Here is a 20,934-nt window from a genome sequence, read left to right as displayed (position 1 = left end):
CAGGTCTAGTAGGACGGACCCCTTTTTCGTCCGACCATGTAAAGCAGTGGTTGTGTGATGAATGAACGGCACGAGTTTACAGCTTGCTGACTGCAGACTTTACACGATCTGTATGTCGATCGATTGTCATGATCAACGATCACGGTCTATTCAAGATGAATGATATACTCGGGTAGTGGGTATTAGCCGTGGAAGTTTCTCATCCCATTATCATCTCTTTCCCAGCGATCACTACCAAAGGTAGTCAAATATGGATCCTTCGGATGAAGGTAGCTTTCCATCACCTTTTCCCTTGAAAAACATTTTGTCCTCTCCAAGAAAGCATCAGATACTTAACGATCAGACGGGGACGGAACCCAACGGCCACCAACAGGCTGTTCGATCAAGACCAAGGCTAGACCCTTGGAGAGCGAGAGCCTGTGGCTTGGCATCCAAAGGTGCGGCAGTCTTAGTGCCGTGAAAGTTCGGAGGTAATTTGATACCCTGATGTGTGCCCCCCGGGGTAACGGGGAGGGCGGTCTTCGGAAGGCAAGGAATGGAATCTGGATTCTGGAGGCCTCTTTGGATAAAGCAAGGTTAGGTAACCAACCCACCGACTTGGATATTGAACATTCATTATTCAGCAGGCAAAGTCACAAACGGGATGCTTAGTGGAGGGCTCGTTTTGTTTCGTTTGCTTTTGTGCATGCAGCAAGCAAAGCCACCACAGGATGGGGTCGGACGCGCAATCCTCAAGAGGGGGGGCGCCGAGATGTAGTTGTGCTAGTTGGATGTGCTTGTTCTTTCACTGTTGCACTGTCACAGCATCGGTGGAGAATCGGTCTTAAGCCCGACCTTGTGACTGACTTACTGACCACCAGCGTGGGCTGTGCATGTTGGTTGCTCTAGAAATACAGGCCGTCTGATGTTTTATTGGTGAAGCCGAGGTGAAGATGAAGGCGGATGACTGGTTCGGTTGGTACTAGGGGAATATTGACTTTTTTTGGACTCTTGTCATCCATCCCCGTCCCCTGTACGGATACGGCACGCGGGAAGTTCAATCAACTTTGCTTCTGAGGCCGGGGTTTCTTTTGATTGTGTAACTACATTGGAACCTATCCGTACAAGTCCGTCTGAGACCCTGAATTGCCTATACGAATACTCCGTATCGGACCAAGCTGTCTCGGTTAGTTGCCAAGGCGTAGCAGTAGTCTCTTGCGGATAGCTTGCCCATAACAAAAAACCAGCAAACGAAACCTCATGTAAGCCCGGCCTTGTTAGCAAAAACTGAGATTGGTGACATCAAGGGTGCAGAGTTAGCTCCGTCAGTGAACTTTAAGCCAAGCCTGCTCAGCCGCGGAAAGTCAGGGACCCAGTGTATAGAGAGGGGGGGGGAAGACGTAAGCTTCAATAAGCTTACCTTTTCTTTTTGGGGGGGTGGTGGTGGTGAAGGAAAACTGGAAGCAGCAGAACAACAGGCAAGTAACGACCCAAGCACGACCAAGGCCGTCCCGTCCGACGCGCGCGGGCGGGGGGGAGTGTGTAGCCAAATCCTGGCGTTTGTTGTCGACCAACAACAAGACGTGGAAGAGGAGCAGAGAAGAACGGAGAGTGATGGGCGTTGTATCGGTGCAACCAAATGATCCACAGATTCGTTCTATCAAACAATCGGGGGGATCCAAGATTTCCGGAGGATGGAAGAAAATACTTAAATTCGTCGTGGATGCATAGTTTTGAGGAGCGGTTCAATTCGTTTTCGAGGTTTAGAGACATGTCGACAATTTACTCCTGGCACATTGAATCCCTCTTTCAGTGCCTATTGTGCTATTGCAGCATCATTTCTCGAAGAAACTATTTCCAAGCGTGAGGCAGTTGCCATTGGCCGAGAAAGCGCCCTATTTCGCAGACTACCCGGTCCAGCGTGCCATTCCATTGGCTCTGAAACACACAACGGAGAGGTCGTGATTTGCAACAGCAAAGAGGGTAGGTACGTATCTCTGTCCACAATAGGTATCAGCAGGGCTAAGAATAGCCCACCATAAGAATCCCTCTGTTAGGGGAAACCCAACACACGCCACCTCAACTTACGAGATTTTACGTATCCGAACGCAGAGAGAACGCTTCTCAGGGCTGTCATCCCATCGCATCCCCCCTCCATTCATCGGCTCCATTGCCTGTCCAGGCCGCCGCCCCCTCGTTCCTGAATCCCACTTCTGCATTCGCGGGAGTTGGAGCAGGTATTCGCGGAATTTCGACTCCAACGGCCATCCTCGTGCCTCAGCTCAGACGGGGACAGTGTCAGATCCCCGGAAAAGGAGTATCTTGGCCTTCGACGCCGGGATCCCCCTTCGCTACGGACGCACGCACCCGCAGGGCCGCAGCTTCAACCGCCTTTTTTCAATAGGTATGTTGGAATGAGTTTTTTTTTCCTCTTCTTGCTTGACCTGAATCATCGCGTGCATATGTCGGTCAGCGCCATGAGATGAACTAAAGCGCAAACGTTACGTATACATGGCCGATGCCGGCTTCTGCATGCTATCAAAACCACGCCAGTCTAGTAGTGGGTGGTAGTGATTGTCGGACCGGATCAGGCTACGGACGGCGGGTTCTTCGGCATTTGTTTTCTGTGGTATTCTTCTCGTTGTTCCTTTTTCCCTCATGTCAGTGACAGCCAGCCCACCGGGTACCTTGGAGCATTAAGAGAGCGAGGAAGCGCAGCGTCCAGCGTAGCGCCCGTGTTGGCGTCCATGGCTCGGGGTCGTTGGGGGATCGACCGGGTCGCAGAATTGATTGGCATTTGCGGCCTGCCAGAGGTTGTCAGCAACTAATACCTAGTGAAACAGGGACACAAAATCCAAACCACGACCCATCGTCTCCCCTGTTCCTAGTAGGCAAAAGCGAGAGATAGAGAGTCTGCAGAACCACACCTAAACCCATCCTTATTCATTCACCCGGATGCAACCCCCCCTTTTGGGACTGTCGTTTATTATTTATTTCTCACACACGACACGGGAGCCCGAGAGATACAGAACCCGGGTTGGTTGCCAGGGACTGAACGACTGAACAACCGAACGAGGTGGACCGCCCGCTACTGCTGCATTGTCCCAGCCCCCACGAGGATACCTGGGCATTGGCGTTGCCACTGCCGCGTCGCCGAGTAGCACTAGGCCAAGAGTTACCAAGACGTTGCCCAGCCCGCCTCTGGAATCCACAGCACCTCCCGAGCTCCAATGCAGTTGGTCCACGCCCCGTACCAAGAGATCGTGTTGCGCAATCCACCGTTCATCTCACCCTCTCTCTCTCTCACTCTGTGTCTCTCTTTCTCTCTCTGCAGTCAGTCACCAGTGTGCCACACGCCCCCCGAAGATCCCATAATTCCTGAGCACTGGCCCTTTTCTCTCTGTCACCCGTCGAACGGCGCCAACACCCGGACTTTCCACCTTCTTTCCCCCGTCCACCACTCCATTCTTTCGTTCGTGTTTTATTACTTTTGCCCTCTTGCTGTCGTCTTTCGTCATCTCGTCTTCGTGTGTATCGTTCTTTTTTGGAAAACACACGGAACGACGCCGTGCGACGCGAGCACAGCATTTGGTTTCTGTTTGGTTGTTTAGGACCATCACAAACCGACCAGACCTCTCTCTCTCCCCTATTCGAGAGGCTTACGCAACACCACAACTGAGAGGCCTCTCTGAGCCTCACCCTGCTTGCGGGGACACCACCACAAACCATGGTTTCCTTAAGGACCATAGCTGCCGCCTTTGCCGGCCTCGCGGCTCTTCCCCAGAGTATTGTTGGTACGTGTAGGCAAGCGACGGCGACGGCTATGTTTATACTGACGACGGCAAACAGCACATTCGACACAGCGCAACCCTCTCAGTTATGTCACCATCCTCGAAGATGCCGTCTTCCACTCGCCTTCACAACACTGTCACGCCCTTTCGCACTTCGATCTCACATTCTCTCTACACGACAAGAAACAGGAAATACGCCTTGCATTAGAACCGAACCATGACATTCTCCATAATACGCTGCAAGTGAACTACATGGGCCACGACGGCAAGATCCATACCACAGAAACCGTCGACAGGTTAGAGCACCGGGTTTTCAGGGGAAAGGCTTTCGTACGCCACGAGGGAAGCCCCAACGACTGGAGGCACGCTGGATGGGCTAGAATCACGGTACATCGAGACGGCGCAGAACCAATTTTCGAGGGCGCCTTCCGAATCGACGACGACCATCACCGAATCCAGACTGGAACCAACTACCATGCGCGCAAGCACCGCGAGGACCCCGACGCTCCGGGCAAGGGCCGGAATCCCGACGAGTACATGGTGGTCTGGAGGGATTCGGATATCGTCGAATCCTGGACCGACCGTGAGGATTTGAAGATGAAGCGGGACATTTTCGGCCGGTCTTCATGTAACTCGGACAGCTTGGGCTTCAACGCCGACTACAAGATCTTTGACGCGCGGGATGCCGAACCCCTGCAATCCGTGCCATCAAACTCTCTCTTCGGACGCAACATTTTCGGCAGACAGATTGACGGCACCACCGGTAATAACGGTGCAGGTGTCAACCTCGTTTCCACCATCGGACAAACCAGCGGTTGCCCAACGACGCGCAAGATCGCCCTTCTCGGCGTCGCCACGGACTGCACTTACACCGCCGCCTTCAACTCAACGCAGGCTGTCAGGCAGAACATCATCGATGTGATCAACGCCGCGTCTGAGGTGTACGAAAGCACGTTCAACATCTCACTCGGAATTCAAAATCTCACAATCAGCGATGCCAACTGCCCTGGACAAGCCAGTTCGACCGCGCCGTGGAACATCGCCTGCAGCAGCAGTGTCACGATTACCGACCGCCTGAACCTCTTCTCAGCATGGCGTGGTAAGTCCAATGACGACAACGCCTTTTGGACGCTTCTGAGTACCTGCGGTACCGAATCTGCTGTTGGTCTTGCGTGGTTGGGACAGGCCTGTACCGATGGAGCCCAGACATCAGGCAGCGGCAATAATAACGAGACGGTTGCATCAGCGAACGTAGTGATTCAGACGCCCAGCGAGTGGCAAGTCATTGCCCATGAGGTCGGCCACACCTTTGGTGCAGTACACGACTGCACTTCCGACACTTGCAGCAATGGTGATTCCGACATGCAAAGGTGCTGTCCCCTGAGCTCCAATACCTGTAATGCGGGTGGCTCCTACATCATGAACCCGTCGACCGGTACTGGCATCACGGCATTCTCCCCTTGCAGTATCGGAAACATCTGCTCCGGTCTCCTTCGTAACCAGGTCAAGTCGACTTGCTTGACGAACAACCGTAACGTCAACACCATCACCGGAAGCCAGTGTGGAAATGGCATCGTCGAGTCCGGCGAGGACTGCGATTGCGGTGGCACATCTGGCTGCGGCAGCAACAAGTGCTGCAATCCCACGACATGCAAGTTCACCACTGGTTCGGTCTGCGACCCCGCCAACGAGGACTGCTGCAACGGTCAGTGTCAGTTCGCCTCCAATGGTACCGTATGCAGACCGAGCACCGGTTCTTGTGACCCTCAGGAGACTTGCAGCGGCACCTCATCAACATGCCCCAGTGACAAGCACAATTCTGATGGCGATTCCTGCGGCAACTCGGGTGAGGGCCTCACTTGCGCCTCTGGGCAGTGCACCTCTCGCGACCAACAATGCAAAACCGCCTGGGGATCGCGGACCAACTCCACCTCGGTGAGCTCTTGCAACAGCGGCAGCTCAGACTGCATGATCTCCTGCAACGTCCCCAGCATCGGTAACGGCGCCTGCGTGACGATGAACCAGAACTTCCTCGACGGCACGTCGTGCACCGGCGGCGGCAAGTGCTCCAACGGGGTGTGCCAGGGCGCCAACACCGGCACCGAGATCATGGACTGGATCCGGAACAACAAGGGCATCTTCATCCCCGTCGTCATCGTCGTCGGCCTGCTGATCCTCGTCGTCCTCTTCAGCTGTATCTGCGGCGCGTGCCGAAGGAGCCGGAGCCGGCAGAGGGCCAAACGCCTCAAGCCGGTACCCGTGCCGGCGATGGCGCATAACGGCGGGTGGAACGGATACGGAGAGGCGTGGGGCAATCACAATATCCCTCCGCCACCGCCGTCTGCTACACGTCCCGGCGCTCCTCCGCCTTACCATGGCGGGGACCCCTACCAGAATGGAGGGTGGGAGATGAACAGGACTCAGAGCCCCAGGTACGCTTAAGGGCGAACCTGAGTCAGCTGAGGAGGAAAACAGGAACGAACAGCAGGATTCGTTGGGTACTCTACATCATTGCATTACTCGGAGTTGGCGGTGCTTTTTCCCATCTTCACTACCTATTATTGCCCTCCCATTTGTTTTTGGATTCAGAAAATAGGCCCCGGGTATTCGGGGATGACAGTTGCACTATAAACCACGGCACCGTCTCAAGCGGATGCCATTCGTGTAATTATGATGACCACATTTAAATACCTTGCAGGATACCTAGAGAATATCCAAGGGAACTACATAGCTTTTGGTCAGCTGGCTGATCCAGTGCGGATACCAGCGAAGACCATCACACAATTCTTTCACATGTTGACATCTGTGCCTGTTATCTCGTCGTGAATTCGTTGCACAATGACTTTGAGAGAGGTTTTTGAAAGTGTGTGGTGACATAACTCCATGACTCCCTACTGTTCCCTTTTCCTCATGTGCCTGAACCTCATAGCAAACTCCCTGACGATGGACGAGATGGGCACTGCTCGACCCTAGCCACCGAGAGAGATCGTCCAGAGGTCGACAACGAGGCTGCTGTAAAATCCCAATCCTCACAAAGGGAACCCGAGTTCCAAATCATGTCCCATGACTCCATAGCCACCACCATCCCCCATACATTCCTAATCGTGCGGGAGAGAGGGCGTCACGGTTTGCTGCCGGTCCCGCCCCGTCAATGACGGCCCATCCGGTCCCCTCCAGCGCTCCTCCGTCGCGGATCCCGCCGCGCCGAGGACGAAGACGCCTTACGGTGGTCCAATTGCTGCAGCGTCGTGGCGTCCTCGTCGAAGCCGCAGAGCATACGGGTGAAGTGGAGGCGGGTGCCTGGGATGCTCTGCCGGGGAATATTAGTCTGGCGTGACATGCGTGTATGAAGGATATAAGGGTGGGTAAAGACTCGAGATGAGATGGGATGCCGTCGCGAACGCAAAGCGCAAAAAAAGGAGGTGATGAACAAGGTGATGGAGAAAGAGGGGAAGGAAAGGAGGAAGAAGGGGAACACGACTTACATCCCCGCGACTACAGGCATACATGGCCAGTTTTTCCGGATCCTCAAGCACAGCGACAGCCCACAGCTTCCGTCGCCTGACTTCATGAGAATCACCATCTCCAACTCCTCCTCCTGCTAGCACTCCACCACTGCCGCCACCGTGATGTGCTCCTCCCCCGGGACCGAGATGTCCCAACCTACCAACCCCGCTCCTCGAAGGCGAACCACCCGCGCCGCCGTCGAATTCGATATCCGAGTCCGAGGGGCTGTCGTGCGGTGAGTACGGGTCCTTCCCGCGGGCCTGGCGGTCGCGCATGACGGGTGTGAAAGAGGGCGCGCCCGCGCCCGAGGTCGATGTCGCGCCGGGGCGAGTTGCGGAGGAGGAGGATGATGTGGAGGGGTGGTTTGAGGGGGAGAAGTAGGAGGGGCGTTGGGGTGTGTAGTACGGGGCTGACATTTTTGATGTTCTCCTGTTTTTTTCTTCTTCTTCTTTTTTCTTTTTTTTTTTTACCCCCTTTCTCTTTTGAGAATGGCGATGCTTGGGTTGGGTTTGTGCGTGTGAGTGTGTGTGTGTGAGAATGAGTAAGAGAGATGAGAGGTCGTGTAGGGGGAGGTGAGACGCTCGGATTAAGCGTTGAGGGGGACGTCGGGTTGTCGTGAGTTGGACTTGTGCAGTTCACCCACTCCTCCTTCCCTACACGCAGGGCGCGTCGCTGTCAATTATAAACCCCCCCTCGTCAAACAATGCAAATTGATGAGAGCCCAAGTGGTATCGCAAGGAAAGCGGCGCCTCGGTGAGACAATCCCTCGTCTGTTCGATGTTTGAGTCTCACGGTCAAAAAACAACAACTACAAACAATGCGAGCTGGTGTCGAGGCGGCGGGAGAGTTGAATGAACGGACAATGGGATTGACTGATTCCTACCCTAGTTACTTTGCTCATTTGCAATCGGAAGGAGGAAAACCGCACGGATAAAAAACCACAGGGTGTCGTTGGCACAAACATGTGCGGGGGGCGGGGGGCGCTGCCACGCTGGCACAGTCCACTAAGTGTGGCTGGTTCACTTCCCCCTACCCCTCCCCCTCCGGATCCGATGCGGGGCAGTCGAGGAGCGGAAAGCCCCAAGCCGTTGTGTCACCTTCCAGCCAGACGGGCGGGCAGTGATTTGACGAGTCAATACGCCCTGCCTAGTAACTCTCTTGGAGTCGCATGTAGTTGGTGCGCTCCAAGCTGCGATTCAAGTGAAGTAATCACCGACTCAGAGACCTGCTCAATGAGCCGACATGCACAATAGCCAGGACTTCGACGGTACCGATGTTCTTGCCAAAAGCCGTACTGCTTGATCTTGATGCTCGCAGCATAGAGGCGTTGCGTACAGTCCTGCACCAAGGCGGCATAACCATATACATAAGTCAAGCCAGGATGAAGTATTAAAGAGTCGTAGTTTCCCTTTTCCATATCGTTTGGTATATACAGGCATAGTGTACAACGTGCTGACCCCTCAAGTGTCAAGTAATGTATCTCTCCCTCGCTGCAGGACACGAGCCTGTTTGGTGGCAGTCAAATCAACCAGAGGAAAGTGACCGAATCATCTACCACGGTGACATCTAAACCAACGCTGACTCCAGTCGTCCTTTCCAGAAGCTCAGTTGTGATGTGAGATGAAGGTATGCGTATGCAAGAAGACAGCGGGTTCCCCGCCCCAACCCCGCCTATTGGGGACTGTCTGAAATCATTTGATTAACACCGCCACGACGCCGGATAACTGCAGAAATTCGAAGTGACTAGGTGTTGTACGACACAGGATCGTCTGTTGAAGATGCCCTCCGAGAGTGGACATGATTCCCTCTTCCTCGGAGAGCCTCGGAGAGTCTCGGTCATTTGGTGTTGGGATACCGAGTCTTTTCTAACGTCTAACACTCCAATGGAATGCTCTGAACGACTATGCATGCGCACAAAATGGCATGGGATCTCGTATCTCGCCTACCGGCGGAAGTTGATAACAGCCAACTGCAGCAAGTTAGAACCGGGTCATGCTGGTCAATCTAGAAATGACTTACTCGGCTGTTGGCTCCATACGCTAACCGTTGTCCGTCGGCGTCCCAGCATAGACAGTGCTCATCTTCCTCCTCTGGCTCCGAGCTTGCCTTGGGACTGAGCCATCCAGGATGTGGTGATCTGCTCCAACTCGCCCTAGGCATCGTATGCTGCTCGCCCACTTTCCAGATGAGAATACGACCGGACGTCGCTCCGGCGATGAAGGCGCCATCTGGTGTGAATGCAATCGATACGATAGGCGACTCCATTGTCAAAATTGATTTGGGTTTTCCTGGCTCAGTGTCCTTTGCGTTGGAAATAATGATGGCGCAATCATCACCTCCGGAAGCGATCAATCGCTCGTCTTCCGGTACGATAGCATCTTCCGGAAGAGGCTGCCATTGTACGGCAGTGATCGCCCCAGAGTGGGCCGTTATTGACCGGCGGTGACCATCTTCGTCCCAGAGCTAAAACGTTGAGTCAGCCGAACTTTTACGGCACAGGCGTTTCGGGAAACTTACATCCAGGATGCCCTTGTCGCTCGCCGTTGCGGAGAGTTTTGATCGCCAGTCATAGACGACCTGAGTGAAGGTGTCGTCCTCCCTGCTCTCCAGCTTCTTGTTCGGCACGATGGCCGTCTCCGTGCACTTCAGTGACAGCATGACATCTCCGCCGGTGAGGAGGAATTCTGTTTCACTGGTCCACGCAGCATCTAAGGGCCAGTTGAGCAAGTCGTGATTTGGCAAGAAGTAGGACAACGTGCTGGACGTGAGGGAGTGATAGACGGTAACCAGAGCGCCGCCGTTTCCGTTGCCGTGACTGTTGTCAGGCGCAATGGCGAGAAGGGCTGCATCGCTCGGGCTCCAACGGAGCTTGATCACGGGAGGGTCCGAGACGTCGAACTTGTCGACGTGCGAGCCGTCCTTTGCCCAGATGTGGACAGACGCCTTATCGCCATGCTCGATGGCAATGGCGATGGCCGTCCCCCCCCAGTTCCAAGCAAGCTGACCTACAGTAGCTGTCCGGGGAGTCTCGTCGTCGATGAGACTGTGAAACGGGCGATGGACCCCATGCACGTGACCGTCGGGTTCGGGAGCTGGAGCAGGCGTCATTGTGCTGGAACGTGAGATGGTCCAAATGCGGGCTAGCGCATCGGTTCCAGCAGCCGCCAAGATTGATGGGTCCTTTGGGTTCCACTCGCAGCGCAACAGGATGGGTGCGTTTTCACCGTTGGCTGGCGAGGGCGAAGCTCCGGGGCCGCCTGCGCTTGCAGCAATCGTAGTCGAAGTCGTCGGGGCGCCGCCGTCTCGAGCTTCGTTAGTGGCACCGGCGCTGGTGCTGCTGTCATCGGGCATTAATCGCAAAAACGTCGTCTCTGGGGCGAGTTCTTCGACTTTGTCGACCTGCGTGCCCTGCTCGGGGCCATCTGTTCTCGGGGTGGGCGTCGGAGCTTGTTCGCCTTCGAGGGGCGACGGATAGGCGTGGTTGTTGTCGCCGTGGCTGTCTAGCTCCATGGGGTCCGTGGCTGCATCCGCCCCGTTCGTGCTCTCGTACCCATTGCTGAGCCTGGGCCGCTTGCTGGGTGAGCCGCCATTCACCATGTGCTGCTGTTGTGGCCGGCTGTCAAATTGGCGTTTCCGAGTGTTTTCGACCTCCATCTCTGTGTCGTCCACCTCGCCGTCTGCGTCCTCATCCTCCTCAATCTTTTGAGGCGGTTGAGCGATCAGTGGCCCAAATAACCCCACCTGCTGTGCTTCGGCCGCAGCCGCAGCATCTGAAGGCAGCTGCACGCGCAGAGAGAAAATGTTAGTTTGTCCAAGTTCGCACATTTTCCACACAACCACCCTTCGCCGACTCGGGGTGCACCGGTTACTCATGACGCGGAAGGGGAAGGGGGCAGGAAGGACAGCCGAGCGGAGCACATTGCCTTACCAATTTCTTCGCATGCTCTCTCTCGAGTGCATGGTAGCAGAGGCCTTTGTTGATGATTGACACCAAAGCGTGGCTCTTGACGTGGTTTGCGAAATCAAAATGACGATGGGGTTGCTGAATGTGCCATTCTTTCTGGAATTTGGCTGCGGTTTCTCGGTAGTCTGCAATCGTCAGGAAAAAAAAGCCATGGCCCACCACCAGCTGTCGCTGGCTGTACCCAGACGGTCTTCACGTACTGCCTTCCAAGAGATACCTGAGAGGGAGTCAAAGTCAGCATGGCAGCGATACCGTGATGGCGCGAGGCCGTCCGTCGAGACTCAATTCATGAGAGGCGAACAGAGAGTGTGAGATAAGTGAGGCGCGATCGTTCGTGGAGGTGCGGCGGGCGGGTGTGGGTGAGACGCAAAAAGGGTGAACTCACCTCCAGACGAGAAAGTTGACTCTGTCCGAGTCAAGGTACTCCTTGGTGACCATGCCGCGAAGCGCCGCTGTGGGCGGCGTGATTGAGAAGAGTTCTTTGAGTTAGTTCGACGGGGGACTCGACGAGAGCCTTCGTGGGCGCGATTTCCGGGCGTCGTTGGTTGAGGAGGAAGCGGTCTTTGCAGTCGTCGATTCAAGATGAAGAAAGATTGAAGATTGAGGAAGCCCGCAAGAGTGGATGAAATGGAAGGATGGGCGAATCTGAATCTGGCGGTACGTAGCCTACGTACCTTGTTTAGGCGAGACCAGGCGTGAGGCGTGGCGCTAGCGCCAGCAGCCCAGTTGGATTCAATGGCGGGCACTGACTGGACTAGCGACTAAGGTAGGGGACTGCCTATGACTGACCGGGGGGCCAGCAGGACTCTGACTAGGAAGGACAAGCATGGAGAACGAGGAAGAACAAGACGGGGGCATGGCGGGATGAGCACAATACGCTTTTCCTCGCTCTCTGCGTCGCCTTCGCATTGCTTGCACTCACTGCACTTGGCGGCGCAGCATTTGGCGGATAGAAGCCGACGCGAGCGTGGCACTGGTAATGGCATTTTTTTTTTTTTTTTTTTTTTTTTTAAAGAAAAAAAAATTATATTCCTTACCCTTTTTCCTCCGGTTCCTAATTCCTCCTCTCAACTTCTCAACACTTTCTCTCCCCTTCCCCCCCGCCCCCCCCCGTCTTGTCCTTTTTTTTTTTTTTTTTTTTTTTTGCAAAGGAACAGATACTGCTATCCATACACTATCTTCCTCGGTAGCTAATGTACTCACTCCAACTTCATAACCTGTCTACTGCCGTTCCGCCGATCACCAGCAGCTTTCTTTTCTGCTCAAGGTGCCTTACCCTTTACACTACCTTACCGCGACTACCAACCCGATCTATGCCTCCGTCCCCATCGGCGCAGCGGCACGACGATACAGTTGCAGGCGGCGCACACACGCACACACACGCACACACATATGTCGCAGTCGGATCAGGAGCAGCAGGGAACTCACCAGATGGTGGAAAAGGGACCAGCCTGAGGCCCTGGACCCTGGTCGAGGCTTTGCAAGTCCCCGGGACGACTGATGAACGAACGAGCGCAGCTAGCATCAACCAGACACGAAATCTTGGAGACTCCCATCAACTGGGACGGGAGCTGGAGGAACAAGCATACCTACCCACGAGGTACGTACCGACTATGTCGGACGCGTGTGGAGCCGGCCCAAAGTGCATGATCCAAGGTACTTAACCTTCAGCGTACCTCTTGGACCGTTCCTCGAAATCCCTAGCCAGTCAGCGTTCCATTGGAACCTGGCCATCCGTCGACAATGACCGGGCGGCAGGCAATTCCTTTGACTGCCCCGTTGTTCCCATGTTTTGAATCGTAGTTGTCGTCATAAAAGCTGTTGGGGTGTCGGGCAGACGGAAACGACGGCTCGATGGCAAGTCTTTACCATCAAGTGAGGGGAGACCCAGAAAGAATTGTGTGTAGGGGGTGAGAAGGGCGGGCAGTCTTCGAGAAAACGATAATTCTCTGCTAATCCCGTGGTCCCGTCCATCAATTTGTTGTTGTGGTCCATCGAACTTGGGGTGGTGTTTGGGGCTGCTACTCAAGACAGGGTTCCCGGGAGAGCCACATTTTGGGACTTTGAAGGTGGTCCTGACACCCAGTCACAATGCCGCCCCTTGCGCTTTGTCCCAAGTACTCTCTACTACACACAGATGCGTAAGAGTACATGGCCTTGGCTTCGTGCCTTGCCTGGGCCCGGTGTGCGTGCTTTTCTCGATCTCGAGGTACGGAGTACGGGAGTAATGCGTCGCTCGCTTCTCGCTAGGCTTCTCCATGCTGTCGTGCAATGTGAGCATCGAGGATGGATCCTGCCTGGCACAATCCAATCCAAAATAGCACTTTGTATCCGAGTGTGCGATTGTGCTCCATCTCTAGCTCTGGTTGTCGATCTCTGTCGTTTGACCAGAAGAAGAGAAGAAGAAAAAAACCTCGATCGTTTCAGGGGTCCAGAACAAGCGAGGCACTGCGGATGCTGGGCTCTTCCTGACAGACGTACGGGCAGCTGGACCGCGGATGGACAGAGGGCTGGAGACGTTGAACTATCGAGGTCCTCCGTACCGACGACCTCGAAAAATGGAAGGCACAATAGAAAGGTACAAGGACGGGAGAGCGATGCACGGATTGGCTAAATGGCTGCGACTAGACATGTCGAACCCCTTCGAACCCCACCTTACGTAAGGCGGCTCCCCAGTTTCTTGGAGCAATGGGAAAACCTCCAATGTCTTCAACTCTCGGGCCTGATCTGCTGTTCTAACTTCTGACTCTGCCGTCCGTCGTGTCTGCCCATTGCGGGCGCCGCCGCACGTCGCTTCTAGCGCATCTGCGCCAATCGAATGCAGTTTTTTGTATCACCACTGATGACCTGCCTCCGTGCTCCGGCATCCCCCACCCCCCCCCCCCCCCCCCCCCCCCCCCCCCCCCCCCCCTCCCCCCCCCCCCCCCCCCCCCCCCCCCCCCGCCCCCCGCCGCCCCGCCCCCCCGCGCCACCCCCCCCCCCCCCCCCCCCTCCCCCCCCCCCCCCCCCCCCCCCCCCCCCCCCCCCCCCTTTTCGTCTTGATCCCGCTACCCATCTCCACCTCACCGGTCGGGGATCAGAAGAGACACGCAGGTGGACACCTCAGAAACATTCCCAGTCTTGTGAGCCTGGTGCTGTTTCTGGCCCCCAGCCGCGTTCCACGACCAAGGTGCACAACTAGAGCAGCGCAGACACACGGAAGCACGCCGCTGAGCCAGGCTAGGAGGGCAGACGAGACGAGCAAACCAACTCCAGCGCCGGACTATGCTTGTCTTGTGCACTGGTGCTGTGTTCTGACGTCTCCGCCCAACCGTCTTGATTGCGGCACGGCTTAGCTTGCATGCACAAATCGATACGTACATGGCTTTCACTCTCTCTTTTGCCCCATGCGGCCACCGCGCTGGAGGCTAATGCCGAGAGAGGGCCGCGCCTCTTGGGGCTGCAGCCCGCGCAGATGGGCAGCGGTTTGTCGTCTGTTTCCAATTCTTACCCGTCATGTACGTACCGCCAAACCTTGAATGGCAAGGCAAGGTACGGTGCCGAGTGGGGGATACCAATCATGACAGCAGCTGGGCGGGGGGTTAAGGTCGGAGTCGGACGAGACAACCGGAACAAGCCTCTCTTGTTTTGAGGATCGCTGCCGCAGTTAGATGTGCACACGAGGTGGGTACTTTCAAAGGGGAACCGCTACAGTCGTCGATTCAGCGTTCATCATCTTTCTCAATACTCCTCTCGTCGTTTTCACTCTCCCTCCACCAACTCTCTCGTCTGTCTGCCCGCAGAGGTCATCTCTTGTGTGTACGTGGCATTGCCCACCAAGGGGCCTTCCCTGGCGGGAACCGCTGGTCGCAAGGCGCCGAGGGTGGGTGTGGACAAGGATGTGATGGCTGCATGGCCTTCGATCTTTAATAGCTCCGGGGACTTCTTCAGGCCCCCTGCCACCGCCGTTCTGTGACCACTCACTGCTGGCCAGTCACACCGGCACATCAGGCCAAGCCGAATGGGACCTCGTTTTGTGGTCAAACCCCATCCCGTCAACGTTGGCCGACATTTTGTTGTTCGGAAACACCCCTGGGAATGGCAGAACGTTCTCACAGAGATCACCCTAGCACCCTGGCACAGACTCAGACCATGCCTACTGGCGCTTGTGGTGTTTATTGCCGTTGCCATTGCTATTAGCTCTCGGATTTTTTGTGCTTCAAAGGCAACATGTATCCTAGCGCAGTGTCTGGGGTAGGTATCGACATGACGAGGGATGGGGTTGGTCAGGCCTCAGCCGCCAGCCGTGGACTAGGTGTCGGGAAAGCTGACAATGGTTGCGACGATGACAAGTGATCGATTCCTTGGGTGGCGACGATTACTTCAGATTGGCAGTCTTTCCTCTCTCTGACAATCAATGATGCCATGGCGAAAGCAACGGCGTCTCCTTCCTAGCCGATAGAGCAGCCTAGTCAAGCAAACGGCACCGTCCGAAGGCGCCCAGGGGCCCCTTTTCTCGAGTCAGTCTTGTCGCCTGGGCGCTCGCACCAAAGCTCACCAAAGCTTATGCTGGGGAAAGGCATATCTGTCATGCGTCGCAGCATTCCTCAAGAAGCGTTGAAATTCCCTGTGGTCATGACCATGCCGAAGACAATCAACAACAACAAGGCTTTTCCTGCCGAGAGGCCGGACGGGACGGTGGCACCTGTGGGAAAGGGCGGACGACGGCTTCTAACTGGCACGGCCGGGCTGGGCTGGCGTTCAACCGAACCAAGTGCACTTGGGAGCCCTGCAGGGATAGAACCACGAGATCTCCCCGTTTCGACCGCATCGAGGACTCGTCGTATCCACCAGTGGAACACTCCCACGCCCCTCACAGCCCGTCCATCGCCTTGCAGATGAAAAAACTCGTGTGCCTGTTTGTGCCGCTGCTTGTGCGCCGCAACTCGCCTCTCGTCCGTCGCTTTCCATCCCCAAATCCGCTTAAAATTGGCGTTTACCGTAGGATTTCCCTTGCTGATGGACAGACCTACAACGTTGATATTGGCAGTTAAACACACATCGTTGAGGCACGAAAGGGAGTATCGAGGGAACGTGGTTCTTCGGTACGTACCGCAGCCGGGGAGAGAAGCTGCCCGTGTCAATTTTGCTGGGAACCCGCCAAAATGGGCCACGAGATCCAATCAGTCCCGTCTGTAAGGCCCGTGCACCCAAGATTCCAGCTCTTCCCCCTGTCTGGATCAGGTCACCTCTAATATCGGCACTACTATTAATCCGTCTCTGTGACCCATTGAAACGACCCCGGGACACCAGGCCTTACCATTCACGTCCAAGTGTCCATTCGGGTGAGGCTTCAGAAAGTAGGTATCTGAAGGGCAAAAAGCGAGCTTGGCCACCTCACGATCCCAACCTAGATGAGCTGTTGACGTGCACCTCCCCGAACGGAAGCTGTCCCAAAATGCCGCCTCGAATCAACATCCCGCCGGTTACCCGGGTCCTGCTTGCCGTACTCGTTGTGCAATCGTTCCTGAGCGCCGCGATCCGCTATCGTCAATGGAGCGCGACATCCGAGATCGTGATACCGTACCTAACGCTCATCCCTCAGCTCTCCCTCATTTATCCATGGACGTTCTTGAGTTCAACATTGGTCGAGAACAATATTTTTACGCTCGGGATTGCCGGTGTCACCATTTACCAAGGCGGTAGATACCTTGAGAGAGCTTGGTCTTCGGCGGAGCTGGCCAAATTCGTCGCCGTCACTGCGCTGATTCCCAATATCTTGACCTTTGCGCTTATGATCATATTCTTCACCCTGACGAGAAACGAGCGCTGGACGTAAGTTGCCCTCCCGCACATGTCAGACGACAGCAACACTAATACAGCTCTTGACAGACTGACCGTCATTGGCGGCACCATCCCGATGCAGATCTCTTTCCTCGTCGCATTTAGCCAGCTTGTCCCGGCGCACACTGTCACTTTGTTCCGCGGCATCCTCTCCCTTCGAGTTCCGAGATTCCCTCTGTTGTATCTCGGTATCGTCTTTGTCCTGTCTCTGACGCCGCTTCTGACGGCGGCCTCCTTCTCCCTTGCTCTGAGCGGCCTGCTCACGAGCTGGACATACCTCCGCTTCTACAAGACCGTCTTCCCCGATCTCGACTCTTCCCAGCCGACTTCTCTCCGCGGAGACGCTAGCGAGACCTTTGCGTTTGCCGAGTTCTTCCCGGCGCCGGTGAAGCCGTTCGTTGCCACCCTTTCGAATCAGATCTTTGAGGTGCTGGTAGCGATGCGGATATGTAGCCCTTTCTCTCCGGACAACGTCCCGTCCGGTCGAGGCAACAACTTTATACAGAGGGGCGCACCCGGCGGCGCGAGAGCCGAGGCGGAGCGGAGAAGAGCGTTGGCACTCAAGACGTTGGATCAGAGACTCCACGCTGCCACCGCGGGTACAGCGGCACGATCTTCGTCACAACCTCCGGCGCAACAACCTACGGGTCCGACGGTACAGACGCAACCGCAGCCCAACACGCAGACGGCTATGACTACTCAGCCGACTGCGATGCTAGGGGAGACAAACTACCACCCCGAACAGGACTCGAACGATAAGTCTGCGTCGTGAGAGAAAGGGGGGAGGGGGGAGGGACTTCGCTTCGACTAGACATCGGTCACTGTCCTTCCTCTTTGGCCGAATCACGAGCCGAATAGGGCGATTGGACTAAACGGCACCGGCGCCGATTATGGCTGCGGCCAACAATGTACTCTTATGTGTTGATCCTGGGAACATTTTTCTAATTCGGCTTTGTTTGGCATCGGCGTCTAAAGACGGATACCTCCAATGCGCGCGGTCGAGAAAGCGAGATATTGAGTGCGTGTGTAAAGGAGCAGAACGAGCGGCGATCCAGGACTGTGACAGTGGACGGTCTGCCTAGGTAGTGTGTGGTTTTAAGCACCCAATGGCGTAAATTCGAAATGATGTACATGTAGAAACTCTTAGACTTCCCTGCTGGTCCGTTGTCAATTGTTTAATTCGGATGTTGCGACATCAACGTCCGCGCGCTCGAAGACACGATCTTCCCACGTGTTGCGTCATGATGCCGGCCAGCATGGTCACCGCCATGCGCCTTGAAAGACTGCTCCACCGGCGCACACAGCCGAGGAAACAAGATCAGTGGCTCTCATCCACTAGGATCCGATTCTTCGGCGCCGAAGACCGAAGAAGAGACGTACCTAAACAGAGGACGGGACCTTGTGTGAGGTTTTTGCCCTCGGACTTGTGGGAGACATGGAACCCGTATAACCCTTCCGACAGCGTTCGTTTTGTTCTTTGGCCCAACCCAAGGAGCATTTTCCTCTCGTGGAATGTTACTTTGACACCGCCAACTGACCCGTCTTCCTTTCCGTTTTTCATTGTTGATCCCATTATTTGTCCTCGGACCGGCAGTCCGTAGCGTTTCTTCCCGTCCTTCATTCAGTCGTCGGGTCCCTTCTTTTTTCTTTCCTTTTTGCGACTTGACACACGTGCGATCGCCGGTCCGTGGGCGGGGGTCGTGGTGGCCGGGAGCGCGGACGGAACCCACCGTGCCCCCCCCCCCTGCAAAGGTATCATACCCCTTAGACCGACCATACTGTGTAGGGGAAGCATAGCCATCTAGTGAAGAGGAACTCTATGTGCGCCAATCTGCGCGGAGGCGTGTACAGAACTATGTAACTTGACATCTCCCACCCGCACCAGCATTTGGAGATGGGGTAAAAGCATGTATGTGGTGTTGGCGGTGCGCCGGCGGCGGGGAACCTGCCGGACTACCGGACTGCGAGATGACGGAATGGGGGGGTTGTATGGTGCTGCGTCCCTTCTTCACCTGCTTCCTCGCCTGCAACTGTGAGATGTCTTGGTTTGGTTGATAATGTGGGACGGGAGTAGAGATCGACGACGGTCCCATCGGCCTTGATTCGTAGTGGGGAATCGAAATAGCATCATTGCAATTCGTGAACAAACGGACGTTGAGCGGAAAATGGCATTTTGGCTTTGCTTGGATCTCGAAGGACGTGGAAGCACCGCCTACCGTGGTTAGACTGGCATTGAGGCTCGGGGAAGTAACGTGCACATCGGATCAAATCATGGGGTAGAGACTCGGAACTTCTTCGATCTTGACGGAATACAGCTTTCCTGGCATGACATCACCGTCAATATCCATACACTGGGTATTGCTCGGGCCCCTGATGATGGGACTCTCGATCTGGATCAGAACCTTTTCGGATCATCAGTCTTGTCAAATTGCGTTTATACCGCAACGCACCAGGTCCTGAAACCTTTCCGTCTCTCCTCATCTCGATTGCAAGAGCCTTGTAGGGGTTTGGGCGGGAAGAAGTCTCAATGCTTTCCCCGAACATGGGATCTCGAAGGTGGCGACAAGAAGGATGAGGGGACATGCGGACATGCTTATTTACCTTTTCGCCTCTGACTTTTAAAGTTTTCCCCGAATGATATCCGCTTTCACCTTTGACATAGATAGTCCGCGTTCATCTTCCTCAGTGATTCCTTAGGCACCTTGCGTAGTAACTCCACATTCCAAGTGGTTCGAGCGGTACTTTGCTTCAGCCTTCAGCCTCCAAGGCACGCAATGGGTGTTGAATGTGGATATCAAGTGAGTAAATGGCCCAGACCTCCGATTAAAAGCGCATTATCGAATAGAGGGCGAGGAATGGGGATCTCCCCAAATTCCTGAGAAGAACGCGGTCTTGGGTCTGCGAGAAATTCGCGATTAGATGAAACCACGTTTCCTGGTATCTTCGTCGCGTTGTAATAGTGATTTAGAGTTGCGGGACACGAGAACCGAGGAATGCTGGACTGTGGATCTCCGGCACAACCCATGCGCGTTAAATTACAACGTATTCTGTATATGAACTATACTGAGTATCCATAACTCCTAAGACGCATCCATGAGGGCCCGAGGACCATTGACCATGTTGAGCAGAACAGGGAAGGGTGGGTATTTATGTGTGTTCTTGGGCGTTCTAGGTGTTTTGAAGTGTTTGGATTGACGGCGCACGGATTTCCGATCCGAGGTCAAAACGAGACGATGAGAGATGAAGAAGAGTGAAGGGGGAAAAAGAAAGATACGCATCATCGACAGAGTAGCGAGTGTCATGTTTCGAAAAGGATAAGAAAAAAGGAGGAGGGGTGGCAAACCGAGCCGGGCAAACTCCTCGTCTCGTCCCTCTGAACCCGATAATCCAATCGTTCTCCCACTTGCCGGGACATGTCTCATCTTGTCTTTTGGAAGCTTCAATCTACGGTTGATGGGCGCCTTACTTTTGAACTTGTCATTTGGTAGTTAAGAGGCAGCAAGGCGAGCGAGCCTTGAAAAAAAAAAAAGTCTGCCCAACACTTTAGTATGGCATCCTAATGCCTCATTGCCAGACGGTCAATGCATTGAGCGGAGGGAAGATTGACGGGGACGCTCTGTCGGGTGTGGCGGGCATGGGTAAGAAGGGGGGATGATGAGCTGCAACGTCCGGTGAGAACTGAGAAAAAGGTTGAGAAATTCTGGACATGACACATGAACGTCGAGGCAGGTCGCCTACCTGTGCATGACACAACCACGGGAGGGACGGGGACTGGTCATGGAATACTTGATCGTCTGGTCTTTTCTTCGCATCCTTCTTTTATGGTTCCTGCAATCCCAACATCTTACGTCTCTTCTCCGTAATGGAAAG

General features: G+C 55.0%; 5 protein-coding genes across 5 annotated transcripts; 2 read left to right on the top strand and 3 right to left on the bottom strand.

The window, feature by feature from the left end:
- Positions 1 to 3,706: 3,706 nt before the first annotated feature.
- Positions 3,707 to 6,212, top strand: CORC01_05458 (disintegrin; the record flags this gene model as incomplete). Its single annotated transcript, XM_022617101.1, has 2 exons — positions 3,707 to 3,773; positions 3,829 to 6,212. 2 exons carry the CDS (start codon positions 3,707 to 3,709, stop codon positions 6,210 to 6,212), a joined length of 2,451 nt encoding a protein of 816 aa, XP_022476326.1.
- A 706-nt stretch (positions 6,213 to 6,918) lies between these two features.
- CORC01_05457 (uncharacterized protein) lies at positions 6,919 to 7,693 on the bottom strand (the record flags this gene model as incomplete). The annotated part of the gene is made up of 2 exons (XM_022617100.1): positions 6,919 to 7,080; positions 7,256 to 7,693. 2 exons carry the CDS (start codon positions 7,691 to 7,693, stop codon positions 6,919 to 6,921), a joined length of 600 nt encoding a protein of 199 aa, XP_022476325.1.
- A 1,526-nt stretch (positions 7,694 to 9,219) lies between these two features.
- CORC01_05456 (LisH protein) lies at positions 9,220 to 11,679 on the bottom strand (the record flags this gene model as incomplete). Its single annotated transcript, XM_022617099.1, has 6 exons — positions 9,220 to 9,246; positions 9,297 to 9,740; positions 9,795 to 11,057; positions 11,206 to 11,366; positions 11,442 to 11,458; positions 11,627 to 11,679. The coding sequence occupies 6 exons, from the start codon at positions 11,677 to 11,679 to the stop codon at positions 9,220 to 9,222; spliced, it is 1,965 nt and encodes a 654-aa protein (XP_022476324.1).
- Positions 11,680 to 14,982: 3,303 nt separating this feature from the next.
- On the bottom strand, positions 14,983 to 15,411 carry CORC01_05455 (uncharacterized protein; the record flags this gene model as incomplete). Its single annotated transcript, XM_022617098.1, has 1 exon — positions 14,983 to 15,411. One exon carries the CDS (start codon positions 15,409 to 15,411, stop codon positions 14,983 to 14,985), a length of 429 nt encoding a protein of 142 aa, XP_022476323.1.
- Positions 15,412 to 16,678: 1,267 nt separating this feature from the next.
- CORC01_05454 (eukaryotic integral membrane protein) lies at positions 16,679 to 17,836 on the top strand (the record flags this gene model as incomplete). The annotated part of the gene is made up of 2 exons (XM_022617097.1): positions 16,679 to 17,055; positions 17,113 to 17,836. The coding sequence occupies 2 exons, from the start codon at positions 16,679 to 16,681 to the stop codon at positions 17,834 to 17,836; spliced, it is 1,101 nt and encodes a 366-aa protein (XP_022476322.1).
- Positions 17,837 to 20,934: the final 3,098 nt, after the last annotated feature.

The sequence above is a fragment of the Colletotrichum orchidophilum genome, assembly GCF_001831195.1.
Source record: "Colletotrichum orchidophilum strain IMI 309357 chromosome Unknown Scaffold_38.1, whole genome shotgun sequence".
NCBI lineage: Eukaryota > Fungi > Ascomycota > Sordariomycetes > Glomerellales > Glomerellaceae > Colletotrichum > Colletotrichum orchidophilum.
Note: the sequence above shows the minus strand (reverse complement) of the source record. Positions and strands in the feature narration are given on the sequence as shown.